Genomic DNA, 12,781 nt, shown 5'->3' with positions numbered 1-12,781 from the left:
AATACTTGTTAGAGTTAAGTTTTTTTTCTTTCATCACCTTCCACTAGGTGGCTTACGACACGCCTCAGTCAGTATCAGTGGCTCAGAAAGCTACAAGAGAATGAAGTTTGAAGCCGGAGTTCATCGAGTGCAGAGGGTTCCCAAGACTGAAAAACAAGGCAGAATGCACACCAGCACCATGACTGTGGCTGTACTCCCCCAACCCACTGAGGTACCGTTCATGTAACAAATGAATGAATGCACACAAAGAGTGAGTGAGCCAACGTGTGGGGTTTTACTGTGACAATTTACTGTTCTTGATGTAACATTGATTTGATTTATTAAACTGATCATATCCTCCTGTCAGATCTCACTCACCATTAACCCTAAGGACCTGAAAATAGAGACAAAAAGGGCCAGTGGAGCTGGAGGACAGCATGTCAACACCACGGACAGTGCAGTCAGGATCGTCCATCTGCCCACAGGTAACTAACACTGTAATAAGATGCATAAAGTGCAGAGTACCTCCCCCTGCAGGTCAGGGTGTGGTGTGACCATGAAAGTGTGTGTTTGTGTTTCTTAGGTGTGGTGGCAGAGTGCCAGAAGGAAAGGTCTCAGCTGAAAAACAAGGAGAATGCCATGAAGGCTCTCAGAGCCAAACTGTACGCCATAAAGTTAGAAGAGGTGACGAGCAAACGCTACAATCAGCGTAAAATACAGGTGAGGAGGCGGCGAGACACAGGATGTGTCGTAGAACCAAATATGATGTTCAGGTGCTCGGTGTTGTTGTCATTTTGACATCCGTGTTCCTCCTGCAGATCGGCACCAGGGGGAGGTCCGAGAAGATCCGCACTTACAATTTCACCCAGGACCGTATCACAGACCACCGGATCGGTATGACGGTGCATGATATCAAGAGCTTCATGATTGGCCAAGATCTGCTGGAAGAGATGAACTCCTCACTGCAGGAGTTCTCCAATCAGGAGGCGCTCATGGAGGTGCTGGGTGAAAATGAACGTGAAGGATTGTGAGTTTCTTTCCAGAGAAGAAGAAAAGGAAGTTTGTGTGAAGGCTCTGTGAGCCAAACTGAGGAGAGAAATTCTGAAATTCTTTTGGTTCTTCTTCTTCTGGTTTCGAGGACTTCAAAGACGACATAAGTGCACCTGCTACAGATTTGTGCAGCCCAAAAGCTGCATAAAGTTCAAACAAATGATGCTAACAGTGACTATTAAAAAAACATGTATTTTTATGTATGTAGTGTCTTTGTCTGGACTGGAATATCACTCGACTATTAAAAAAACATGTATTTTTATGTGTGTAGTGTCTTTGTCTCTGTCTGGACTGGAATATCACTCAAAGTCCTGTTAAAGAAGACGAGGACAATCGTGGCGTGACGTCACAGAACAACGTTAACGCCAATTGTAACACACTTTTAAATAAATATTTAAATAACATTTTTGCATTTTTACAAGTGTATCATTGGAGGTAACAGATCATTCTAGTACAAGTGTATCATTGGAGGTAACAGATAATTCTAGAGGACGTAAATATGAGTTATCTTGCGGTTGTTGAATGGTTGCTCTTCAAAAACAACCCAAATATTACACGAGTCATGTTTTTTTTTCCTACTTTGTTGGTATTCGTTGAGCTCACACTGAGAACAATTTCAGTGGAATAAGTTCTAAATCCTAGCTTTCTGGAACGCAGCTTTATACTTGGATATAACGTCATAAAACTGACGCTTACAATTTTGTACGCGTGACGTCACTCACCAGTCGTATTACTCCCAACTGATTAAGTAAATCGAGCACATCTGTGTTGAGAGTAGACGGTCTGTTCAGTCCGAGCCGCAGCCTGTTAAGCATCCGAAACGCGTACTCTTACGTCACACTATTTACGTCACAATATTTATATTTTCACGCATGCTAAAACATTCAAACCTGAAGATTTGAATATCCCAGCCCGCAAACGAACCGTTAAACGTGTACACGCGCTGGCCTTTCACGATAGGACTACATCTCCCAGTACAATGAAAGGCCGAGTAATCGAGTGCTGAGGTCATCGCTCCGCTCATTTCGCCTACTCTCAAAATTTTCCCAGCAGTTGCATCCTGTGTACCAGCTCAACAGCTACCATTAGCAAATAAGGCAGCTATAAGTCATTGTTTTCAGGGAAGAAACGTTTTAACGATGTCAGAGGCTACTCGTTTTTATTAAACAAGGACTAACTAAGGGGATTATATTACGGTTTTTCCGCGTTAACGACGCCCGTGGAAGAAAATATCCCTATAGAAAGTCTTTTTTTTTTTTCATTTCGACCGTGTAGCTGAACGGCTTCTGTCTTGACGAGCGGAAAGCTCCGCTATTCTTTCTCTCGTACCGCTGGCGGTTGGGACTAAGTCGGTCAGATGTTGGACAGTAACAAAAAACCTCGGACCTTAAACGATCTTACGCCGAGTTTTAAAGCGGAGTTGTCGAACTGAAGCGTTTGTTGTGGAAAACGGAGGGTCTATTTATAAGAGTTGGATTCGCACCAAACGGAAGGAGGAGTAGGGGGCGTTTGGAGAAGACCCAGAGGAAAGAAAGGGACGTAGGGGCAGAAGAAAAAAACCTTACTTCCAGTGATGGCAAACGAGCCGATCATCTTGAATGTTTATGATATGGTAAGTAAAAGGATACACAGTGTGTTTTAAAGAAAAAACAAACTTATTTTTCTCTAAGGTTTACTGTAAGTGAACGCAGCCCTGCTATTGTTTTTCCACCCAAAGAGAAACTGTATTGTAAAATGAGGAATTCTACGGTAAAAGACGGTAATCGACTGTAAAGAACTCTAGTCGAGGACTGAGCCATATGTTCAGAATGGGCACAAAGCACCGAGAAATTCGGCACATATTAAAATTCTGTGTCAACTATCCATCTGTTCATTTATTCAAAAATGCACAATGCTAAAGTGGTTAGCAGAAGGAGTTCCACGCTGATAAGTGCAGTGAAACTCAGCGTTAATATTTAAATATTGAATAAACATCTGGTACATAAATACATGCTGTTTAAGAACGTGGTCAAATATGATCAAAAAAGTAAAAGTTAGAATTAATCACATGTTTTAACCAATTTACAGTTGCTGCTGCTTTAATCGGTTACAAAAACTAAAAACTAAATGTTTTAACCAATTTACAGTTGCTGCTTCCTTAATCGGTTACCAAACTAAAAACTTCTTGTTTTTGATTATTTTGAGGCAGATTCCACTTGATCTTAAATTTATAGACAAAAATGAATAGTTAATGCTCTGTCTTAGATTTTTCTTTACTTTCCGGACCAGTTAGTGCATTAAAACAATACGGTCTGAATGTCTTCCTGTCAAGACACGCTTCAGTATTAGGAGGTGACTGGAGATCAGAGACAAATAGGAGCCGTTTCTTTTTTTCTTTTTTTTTTTTAATTATTGTTTACTTTTCGGTTATTCATTTTGTTTCCACCTTCTGGAATTTCAGTTCTCTTGTAAACCACCCTGATGTGAAACCACAGGTGGATGTGAAATTTCACCCTGCAGACGCTGTGCCTGGAGGCTGCATGTACATGTCTGGCTTTAGGAATAAGACAGAGGTCAGACTTGAGTCATTATGTTGTCACCATGCAGAGGTTGAGTCAGAGTGATTGGGTAAGGATGTATGTTGGGGGGGGGGGGGGGGTCGTGTTGTTGAAATCGACTGCTCTGTTGATGAATCATTGATCAATATTGATTCAGTGTTGGGTGGATTACGTATAAAGGGCGATCTTGTGTTGATAGATCATACATGTATCATCACAGACCAGAGGTCTAAGCATTTGAGTTTTATTAGGTTAATATGGATGGTAACGGTATGTCAGTAAATAAGAGTCTGGTGACCACCGTGCCTCTGTCTAAGACTAGTCAACATTTCAAAATAAAATACAAACCTATGTGTATATTTCTGTAGTTAAGAATAATAATAATTTTACTACTAATACATTATTATTATTATTATTATTATACATTATTAAATGTGTAAGGCAACCTGACACCAGGGCTGTATATACTGTTGTGACCCAGACAGCACTTTCAAGTCACACACATTGAATATTAATGATCCACTACATTTACTCAGACATTAGATACCTAAGCAACCTACATGTCTTTTTTTTTTTTTTTTTTACTATTTTGTGTAGTGTCACACATCAGTCCCCGACCCTGAAGTTGACTTTGTTTACAAGAAGTGGGTCGGTCAAATCAGCTGGATATGCTGACCATCACATATTATCTCGCTTATTAGGATGCTTAATGAGGAATGTGTTGGAATGTTACGGCCATGTGCACAAACACACACACTTAAATGTTACGCTTTAGCCATTCAGTCACTCCACAGTCAAAGTATCAGGAATATCTGACCCATCTTTTCTAAGATTTACTGCAGTTTGATGTTGTTTTTTTATCACGAGACAAACATGTGATTTATCCATGAGCAGAATTAAATCTAAACGATGACCTTTAGATGTTAATAACCAGTAACCATAACTGTAATGAGCAGTTACACACTGTTGTAATGTTTCAGTGTCTTGTACTGTATATTTGGAGGAGAAGACAGTCTAAAGTTCTTTTTCTTCCTTGATGATTTGTTCAATTCGATTACAAAAATGTTTGACTGGTAAAATCCCAGCGGCCTGTGGCCGAGCGGTTGAACGGTTAGTCTTGTGATTGGAGGGTTCACTTACAAACGCCACTGCTCCTCAGGTGCTCACGTGTCAGTGTGTGCATGTTAGCGTCTCCTGCTCTGTTTCCAAAACTAAAATAACTCCTGTATGATGATTTCTATCGGCCCATCTGGTTTTTTTTTATCTCATGTCTTTCTTCTCTCCTCCCCCCATGATGACTTCTCCTTTCTCTTGTTTCACTTCACTTGCTGTCCACATTAGCTGAGACCCTTGAGGAAGAACTCTTATCTCTGGTCTGTTGAACATGTCAAACTGTTGCAGTTCACACTTGTCCTACTGTGCACATTCATCTCTGCACTGTCTAGAATTTGTTTTTTTTTTTAGAACTACTGTGCACATTCATCTCTGCACTGTTTAGAATTTTTTTTTTAGATATTTCTGTAGATTCCAGCTGCTGTAGGACGGATCTGCAGCACTGCTCAGTCAGACACATGATCCAATGGCTGCTGTCCATCCAGTCCTCCCTTCATTCATTCATTACTCCACTTCCTGTGTATTGATTTGTGCGTTCAAATGTGAGCCCTGTAAGAAACGTCATAAAACATGTTCTGCTGATGGACTCTCAACCGTGTGACACATGCAGTGGCTCAGTGTCTGATTGGCTGGTGGGTTTGTTGGACACCAGGTGTGGTGGAGGGTAAATACTGCAGGTCTAATAAAGTCAAACTATGGACACACATTCATTCATGGCTTCTGGCCAATGGAAATAGATAGTCGCCATTCGATCCCGGTTTGAATAGCTCCTCAGAAGACATCAGTCCAAGGTGTTTGTCACAGTCCAGACGCTCACCTGATCCTAGTTATTCTAAAAAAAATCAGATAACGGGTCAGTTCCAGTTCCAGTTCCAGATGGATGAGCTAAATACTGACGACGACACTAATGTTTTATTGTTCTGTGATAATAAATGACCTTCATAAGATCCTTTTCTGTCCAGTGCTAAACGGTTCAGTTACTGGTTGGTTGGTTGGTTGGTCAGTCGGTTGGTTGAGAGGAAGAGAACAGGAAACCTTAAAGACCAGATAAGGGCCGCCAACTCTAAACCCTGTCACTGCAGAAGGCAGATGCAGATTGTCACGTCTTTCAGAAAGATCTGTTCAGATCAGGACCAGTTTTCCTCTTGCGTCGCTCCCCCACCCCCTGTGTCCCACTCCCAGCTCTCCTTAAGTGGATTTCCTGGCCAGCTCTGAGTGCATTAGGGCGCTGCTGTGATGAGACGCTGTTATTATCTGCACACCACCGGTCTGCCTGTCTGTCTGCCTGCCTTCTGACGGCTGTGTCTGTGGAAAACTGTGGCTGGACGTTCAATACTTGAGCAGAACTATGCTGAAGGTCTGATTTCTCATTTGTCTTTACAAGATGGAAGCACGTGTCCGGGCTCAGGAAAAGACTTCAGAGCCGTGGCAGTGATGGCCTTGGCTCCGGGCGTTGTTGTGATGTCACACCTTACAGCAGTGGACTACACAGCACAGTTACACCTCCATACTGTATATTATTAACTATGTCATAACTAGGGTCGTCTCCACACTAATCCTTTTTTTTTTACAAACCTATACCAAATATCATTCCAATACTTAGATTAAATAAACTAAAACTGTCAGAGAAACAGTTTTAAAATGTGACCTTTTTAGTCCATGGATTTACTCCAAACCCCATTCTTCAGAATGAAGTTGATGATTAAATTCCCAGGCGTGTCGCTGCGACTTCCTGTCTGTTCTTTCATATTTGTTGGCTCATGTTTTTACTTCATTCATGAACACACACGCTTGTTGTTGTGCAACGCCGCCCTGTTGTTGAGGAGGGTGATTTTAGGAAGTTTGAACGCTGGGTGACGTTTTTTGTGTGTGTGTACTTTCCTGTGAACATCAGGGGGATCTTAACCCCCGGGATGAGTCAGCAGCGTGAGGCCCGTTCTGATGTCACTTCCTTCATTCAGACCTGGAACCTTCCCTTATTTGAAGTCAGTCAGTTGTCAGAGCTTTTGAACCGTTGAGCGAGCGACACCAAGAACATCTTCTTGAGCTAACGCTGAGGTGTGGCAACCATCTCCAGCACGCAGGAGTCAGGGAACTGCAGTGCCGCTTTGCCACCACTAGACTTGCATTGTAAATGTAAAAATGTGTGTGAACATCAAGAGAGTGTGATTGTACACAGACCTCATGTCACAGCAGTGTTTTCATTTCTTCTTCATTCTGCCGTTGAATATATTTTTAATCAATGGTGTCAGCTATTCAGAATCATTTTATAAAAATAAAAAAAATCTTTGTTTTGTGCTGGTATTATTTGTCATTACACAGTGATGCGTTCAGTGTGTGTGTGTAAACAGAAAAACCTTTTTGTTGTTCCAGTACTGGATCAATGAGTTCACCAGCTCTCTGGGCATCGGGGTGTTTCACTCAGGGATCGAGGTCTACGGCCGAGGTGAGGCTCCCCCCACACACACTGGACCACCCCCCCACCCCCTCCTCCCACCTGTCAGGTCGTCTGCCCCGACCATACACTGAACGTCTCGGTGTTTTCTGACTGACGTGTTTCTCTCTGCTCTGCCTCCAGAGTTTGCCTACGGCGGACACCCCTACCCGTTCTCAGGGATCTTTGAGATTACACCGGGGGATGCAACTGAACTGGGCGACACCTTTAAGTTCAAGTAAGGGTGAAAATAATGATGTGTGTACGTACGAGTATAAACCTGACGAAAGAACAGAGACAGAAACATTAGCAAAATACTGTAATACTGTCATTACTGCGACACTTCTCAGTTGAATATTATTTAAGTTCATTTGACTATAATGATTTTGTGGGCTAAAGCCAAACTAATATTAAACAGTTCTAGGACTAAATTGGCTCCTAGTCTGTCGAGTTCTTCACTAGACGCTGCTGTTTTCGTGTGTTGGTGTTTTTTCGTCGTCTTCTTCGTCGATTCTGTGCTGCTCTGTATTAATTCTGCTCTAGTTCATCTGCCCTGTGGCTTTGACACACTCACACACACACACACACACACACACACACACACTCACACACTCACTGACCTGCAGTTACACACATACAGTACACTGGAGCGTGCCTCCTTCACACAGGTCACTAGTCCGTCTGTATGAAGGTCAGTAGGTCAACTCAGGTCCAAGAAGACATTTATAACATTTTCATTCTGTTGAATCTTCTCATCTGTTTGTTAAAACTATGAACCGTGGAAACGTTTGTGACGTTTCTTCGTTGGTCTCTCCTCAGAGAAGCCATCGTCCTGGGCAGCACCGACTTCACAGAGGAGGACGTGGAGAAGATCGTGGAGGAGATGGGGAAGGAGTACAAAGGCAACGCCTACCACCTCATGCACAAGAACTGCAACCACTTCTCCTCAGCACTGTCAGAGGTCAGTGTTCACTCTCACAGACAGAGGGAGACAAAGAGCGCAGAAGGTTAGAAAGACTTCACTCCAATACAAATCCAACACCACCTCAAGATTTCTTTTAAGTTTGTTAGTTGCAATCCGTTAAAGTGACCACAAGGAGTCATTACTCTGGGAAACACACTTCTGCCTCCAACCCAGTTTCAACCCATTTAAACTCTCATCACACCGACACGCCCGACGCCGATCAGACACAGCGGCAGCACATATGAGTTTGAAAGTGTTAATGTAAATTAAATTATTAAAAGGCGTTAGAGGAAATGTTTAAAAAAATGTGTTAAACCACAGAGGGAAGTTACAGTCGAACTGGGTTGTTTAAAGGTTCAGTTCAGAAAAATAAATAATTTAATTTAAAAACAACAGCATCAAGTGTTAAAAAGATGAACTGTTAAACAAACTTAGTTGTGTTTGTTTCTTTGAGCAGCTTTTTGGTCTCAGGCTAAATGTAAAAATATCTGCCCTCTGGTGGCTCATCGATGGAAGTACTACACACCTTCCTTCTGCTGTTTGGTAGAATGTTGTTAAAAACCAGTTTTTCACAAATTAGGGGGATTTATGACAGTCAGGTGTTTGAGGTAAATTCAAGGTAACAGATACGTGTGTGTGTGTGTGTGTGTGTGTGTGTGTGTGTCTCCTGAGCAGCTTATCCTGGTGTGACTAATGAGCAGAGCGTCTTAGAGTTCAGCCTTGAGGTTGGAATTAAAGGACACACTGACACACACATACACACACTGATACAAGTCCAGACATGCACAGCCTGCTAACACACACACACACACACACACACCCACATAGACACAAACATGAAAACATGCACAAACAATGTCGAGTTTTAAAGTTGGGTCTTGATTTGGACCTCTTTGTTCTGGAGCCCCCACCCCCGTCGACCCCCCCCCTCCTCTGGGCTCACTGTTAGATCTGAAGGCGTGATGTCATTGAGACAAATGCAGCAAATGTATGTAGTCATGTGACCCTGGACATCACACGATTAGCAACAATGCTACCGACTGAGGTCATGAGAAAAAAACTCCTGATCTAACACACGACGTGTGACGGAGAACAGTCGCACAAACTGAAGAAGATAAAGTCACGATGAGGTGCTTTACTGACCTCTGCTGGTCAAAAAGCCATACATTTAACATTTACTCTGTATATTTACATATGTTATACACATATCATATGATGATCGATCATACGTGAAACGTGGAAGTATCGTCACCAGGTGGCACCGCCCTCTACTGAGTCCTGCGGTGTTAGCATGAATCGTTGGAATGGCTGATCATCCATCTTAGATTTTTCGTGGATATATTAGGCGTCGCATCTTTGCCTGAACAGATGTGACGCTTCAGTTGTGACCGACGATCCAGCGAGCTAATTATTAAATTATTTGGACTCAGCTGCTGGGACAGCTATATTAACATCTTTTCCTTCTTCCCACACCTCCTTTGCCCCCCCCCCTCCCGCCCCCTCAGATCCTGTGTGGCAGGGAGATCCCCCGATGGGTCAACCGTCTGGCCTACTTCAGCTCCTGCGTGGCATTCCTCCAGAGCTGCCTGCCCAAAGAGTGGCTAACTCCGGCTGCCCTGCAGTCCAGCGTCAGCCAGGAGCTCCACGGGGGGGCGGGGGAGCTGGAGGAGGCCGAGGACGCCGCCACCGCCTGCCTGTCTCCCTGCTCACCCTCGCCTCCCTCCTCCAGCCCGTCCACCGCTTTTCCGCATCATTCCCGCTACCAGCCGCGTAGGTAGGGGATGCCGGTAATTCCAGCTGGCAAACGCAGACCTGGACAAAAGGTTGGGAAACAGAAAAGCCGGCGCGCAGCGGCTGTGGAGTCAGCCTGCCTCTGAGCAAGGCACTGAACAGCATCATCCAAATCTGGGCAACGACCAGGAGAAACTGGAATGGCTCATCAACGTCTGCCACTGACAAAGGCAGAGCCCCGCCCACATCCTGCCTCCCCACTCAGGATGAAGGCAGGGTCACTGTTTAACCAAAGTAAAAAAAGAACCTGCAGTCCCGGCCATGTCCAGAAGATGGAGCCCAAACTGATGACTCCGCCTTAAGAACTTCCTGTTTCCCAGCATTTCCCCGTCTTGTGTACTTGTTTAACAAACTGTATGACTTTGAAGTACAGTATTTTTTCCGCGGTTATCTTCGTTTGGACCTACGTCAGATGCCACTGCGGAGATGGAGTGACATCACGTCTCAGTGCTAGCTGTAGCTGACCTTCGGCTGCTAAATGTCCTGCAGCAGCTCCAGTGGAGACATTTCCAGATGGTTTCAGTTGGTTGAGTTCAGAACTCTGAATACGTTTGACTCTAAGTACTGTGTCTGCTCAGAACCTCAGGTTTGTGTTTGTTTTCTCTCGGCAAAAGACGGATGTCAGTCGACGCTACTGTGAAAGTAAGATTTCTTACCATTTTTTTTTTTTTTTTGTCCAAACATTGGGTTCAGTTCAGTGAAAGTTTACAGTCAAACTCTGGAGACTGTACAGTATGTACTGTAGGTAGTACTACTCAATCCACAAGAAATACTTCTAGATCAGCCACACTTTACACCCCCTCATGGAACATCAGTAAAACTGCATTGACAGTTTTATTCAGTTTCGCCCCCAGGTGGACAAATGTGGCATTACAGTGTCCATAAATTGTGGTTTTGGAGTCTGTAGTTTTGCTCAGCACCTATTGATGCCTCTGTGCCTGCATTCACGTAGTGCAGTGGACACTGTAGAAATAATCTGGGTAATTCTACAGAAACGACGGGGAAGGCAGTGGCAGAAAGGTCCAAATAAGTTTGTCTGAGTCTCAGAGTAAGATAGTGAAGATTTCTGAACAACTGCTAAGGTTCCTTTGAGCAAGGTACTTCCTGGAAGGCTGTGGTCATGCTGTGAGGTCTGGTTTGGTGCCACAGGTCTCGAGAACGAGTTAGTGCTAAACGCGGGGGGTTGGACGTTGTCTACAGTTGTGACCTTGAAGAAGAAGGAACACTAGAGGGAGCCCTTTACTCGGGGCTTCACTGGTGTCTCCAGTCTTTGGTTTTGTTCGACCACAGTCGTTGGTGTCCACATTTTTTTGCAGGATGAATGTTGTCGATCCTCCTCAAATCTGTTTCAAAGGAGCCCCCGCCCCTTACTTTGGGACCCACTGCCCTTAAATCACTCGCATTTGTCCAGATACGTGGACGTAAAAGTAAAACACATTCACAGAAAATCCTGATCATTATCCTGCCATCGTGACCTTCTTAAATATTAACTTTTTTTTAAAGACAAATTAGTTTGAAGTAAAGAGCGCCCCCTACAATCAGACTCTGTCACCGCCGTTAACACCCTCGTCTGTGCTGCAGAGACGTTTTCTGAACGTGAACGTGGCGTCGCTCGCAGCCTTTGCTGGAGAACTTTTTGCAGTTGATTTTTTTTAATGTTAATATTCAGTGATATTTCTATAGACTCTGGCCTTTTTTGTCTGTCTATGTCTGACCAACTCAGGACTCGGAAAGACTTTGGAATATACATTAGTATATTAGTATGTATATATATATGTATACGTATATATATATATATACATGTATGTATATATATATGTATATATGTATATATATACTTTTAAAGTTCCTTTAAAAGTTTTTAATCCCAGATGTGTGGTGTTTTCTGAAGCAGTCGTCACTTTTCTACTCCCCTCTCTTTGATAGAAACACATGAGCTTTTGTTTACAACCAGGATGTTTATACATGAGACTGTGCTGCAATATTTGTCTGTGTGTGTGCATGTGTGTGTGAGTGTTTGAAAAGGTCAACAACAAACAGATTCCATCGACTTAAATGTACAATGTTTCCAGTGAAGATGATAAACCTGAAATTTTAAATATTTAAATTTTTATTTTATTTAAAACATAAATCCAATGAAAGACGAAATTTGTCGTTAACGTAAATCCGGTCGTCGAACAAAAGGACAGAAAAGATTTTCTGTGTTTTCATCGACAAAGACGATGATGTGTGAAACCCACTCCCAAATGCTTTTAATTCAGAGCAGAGTCAGGGTCAAGAGGTCATACATTTAACATCATGGGCAGATTATCTATTAACAAAGTAGGTTAATAGTTAGCCTAAGATTAAGTAGAAAGGATGGGTCAAGGTCGCCACCTCATGGAGAACTTTACAAGAGAACTGTGTTTGACATATAAAAGTCTCTGTCACGTCTACAGCTCATAATATTATGAGAACGTTTAACAAGTCAAGAAGAAAAATGGTCAGTGTGTGTGAAGGTCAGTGGCAGAAAGTGCTGCTGAATGTGCATGACCACCGACATAACAGAAAAAAATAAAAGTGAAAACATAGAAAGTCTTTGTTTTCAGGTTGTCCTTCTGCAAAAAAGTGAAATTAAATGACCAAAACACTCATTTTATTTTTTATTTGGGTTTTAAAAAATGTGTTCCAATATTTCTCTGAATTGACTTTGTCTTTGAAATTGTTTTTAATTTATTTATCCCTGGCTGCAGTAGACTTCATTACTTTGTTATTAATGCACAACAATCCAAACAGAAATAATTGTTTTAAATCACAATGTACAAAAATGACATTTCACCAGAAACCAGCAAAGAAGTTTGATTCAGTGAGATCCCAACAATTTTTTTTTTTTTTTTTTTTTTTACAATTTCACTTCTGATGATGCACTGACAG

At 42.6% G+C, this 12,781-nt stretch overlaps 2 protein-coding genes across 5 annotated transcripts in view; both read left to right on the top strand.

Annotated features, from left to right (window-relative positions):
- The window catches only part of mtrf1l (mitochondrial translational release factor 1-like), a 2,742-nt gene extending 1,526 nt beyond the window's left edge, over positions 1-1,216 (top strand). Inside the window, exons 5-8 of the mRNA XM_008321497.2 lie at positions 48-211; positions 347-464; positions 563-699; positions 798-1,216. Of these exons, the coding sequence (XP_008319719.1) occupies positions 48-211; positions 347-464; positions 563-699; positions 798-1,010 (632 nt within the window). The 3' untranslated portion in view covers positions 1,011-1,216. The remainder of the gene's footprint in view (positions 1-47; positions 212-346; positions 465-562; positions 700-797) is intronic.
- A 550-nt stretch (positions 1,217-1,766) lies between these two features.
- On the top strand, positions 1,767-12,720 carry desi2 (desumoylating isopeptidase 2). Of its 4 annotated transcripts, XR_003051377.1 has the most exons (7): positions 1,767-2,641; positions 3,470-3,581; positions 7,053-7,125; positions 7,258-7,351; positions 7,933-8,074; positions 9,583-12,334; positions 12,367-12,720. XR_003051377.1 is itself a non-coding variant. In XM_025061117.1 (6 exons), exons 1-6 carry the CDS (start codon positions 2,628-2,630, stop codon positions 9,853-9,855), a joined length of 708 nt encoding a protein of 235 aa, XP_024916885.1. In that variant the 5' UTR covers positions 1,767-2,627; the 3' UTR covers positions 9,856-12,720. The 4 variants fall into 4 exon arrangements, 3 of the variants coding, with proteins under 3 accessions (XP_024916885.1, XP_024916886.1, XP_008319718.1); XM_025061117.1 differs by having other exon boundaries at positions 9,583-12,720; XM_025061118.1 differs by having other exon boundaries at positions 1,789-2,641; positions 3,470-3,636; positions 9,583-12,720.
- The last annotated feature ends 61 nt before the right edge of the window (positions 12,721-12,781 follow it).

This window comes from Cynoglossus semilaevis, chromosome 12 (assembly GCF_000523025.1).
Source record: "Cynoglossus semilaevis isolate Cse_v1.0 chromosome 12, Cse_v1.0, whole genome shotgun sequence".
Taxonomy (NCBI): domain Eukaryota; kingdom Metazoa; phylum Chordata; class Actinopteri; order Pleuronectiformes; family Cynoglossidae; genus Cynoglossus; species Cynoglossus semilaevis.
Note: the sequence above shows the minus strand (reverse complement) of the source record. Positions and strands in the feature narration are given on the sequence as shown.

Coding starts and splice junctions, on each gene's coding strand:
- desi2 (XM_025061117.1), top strand. Junction 7,126..7,257: donor GATCGAGGTCTACGGCCGAG/GTGAGGCTCCCC, acceptor CTCTGCCTCCAG/AGTTTGCCTACGGCGGACAC. Junction 7,352..7,932: donor GGCGACACCTTTAAGTTCAA/GTAAGGGTGAAA, acceptor GTCTCTCCTCAG/AGAAGCCATCGTCCTGGGCA.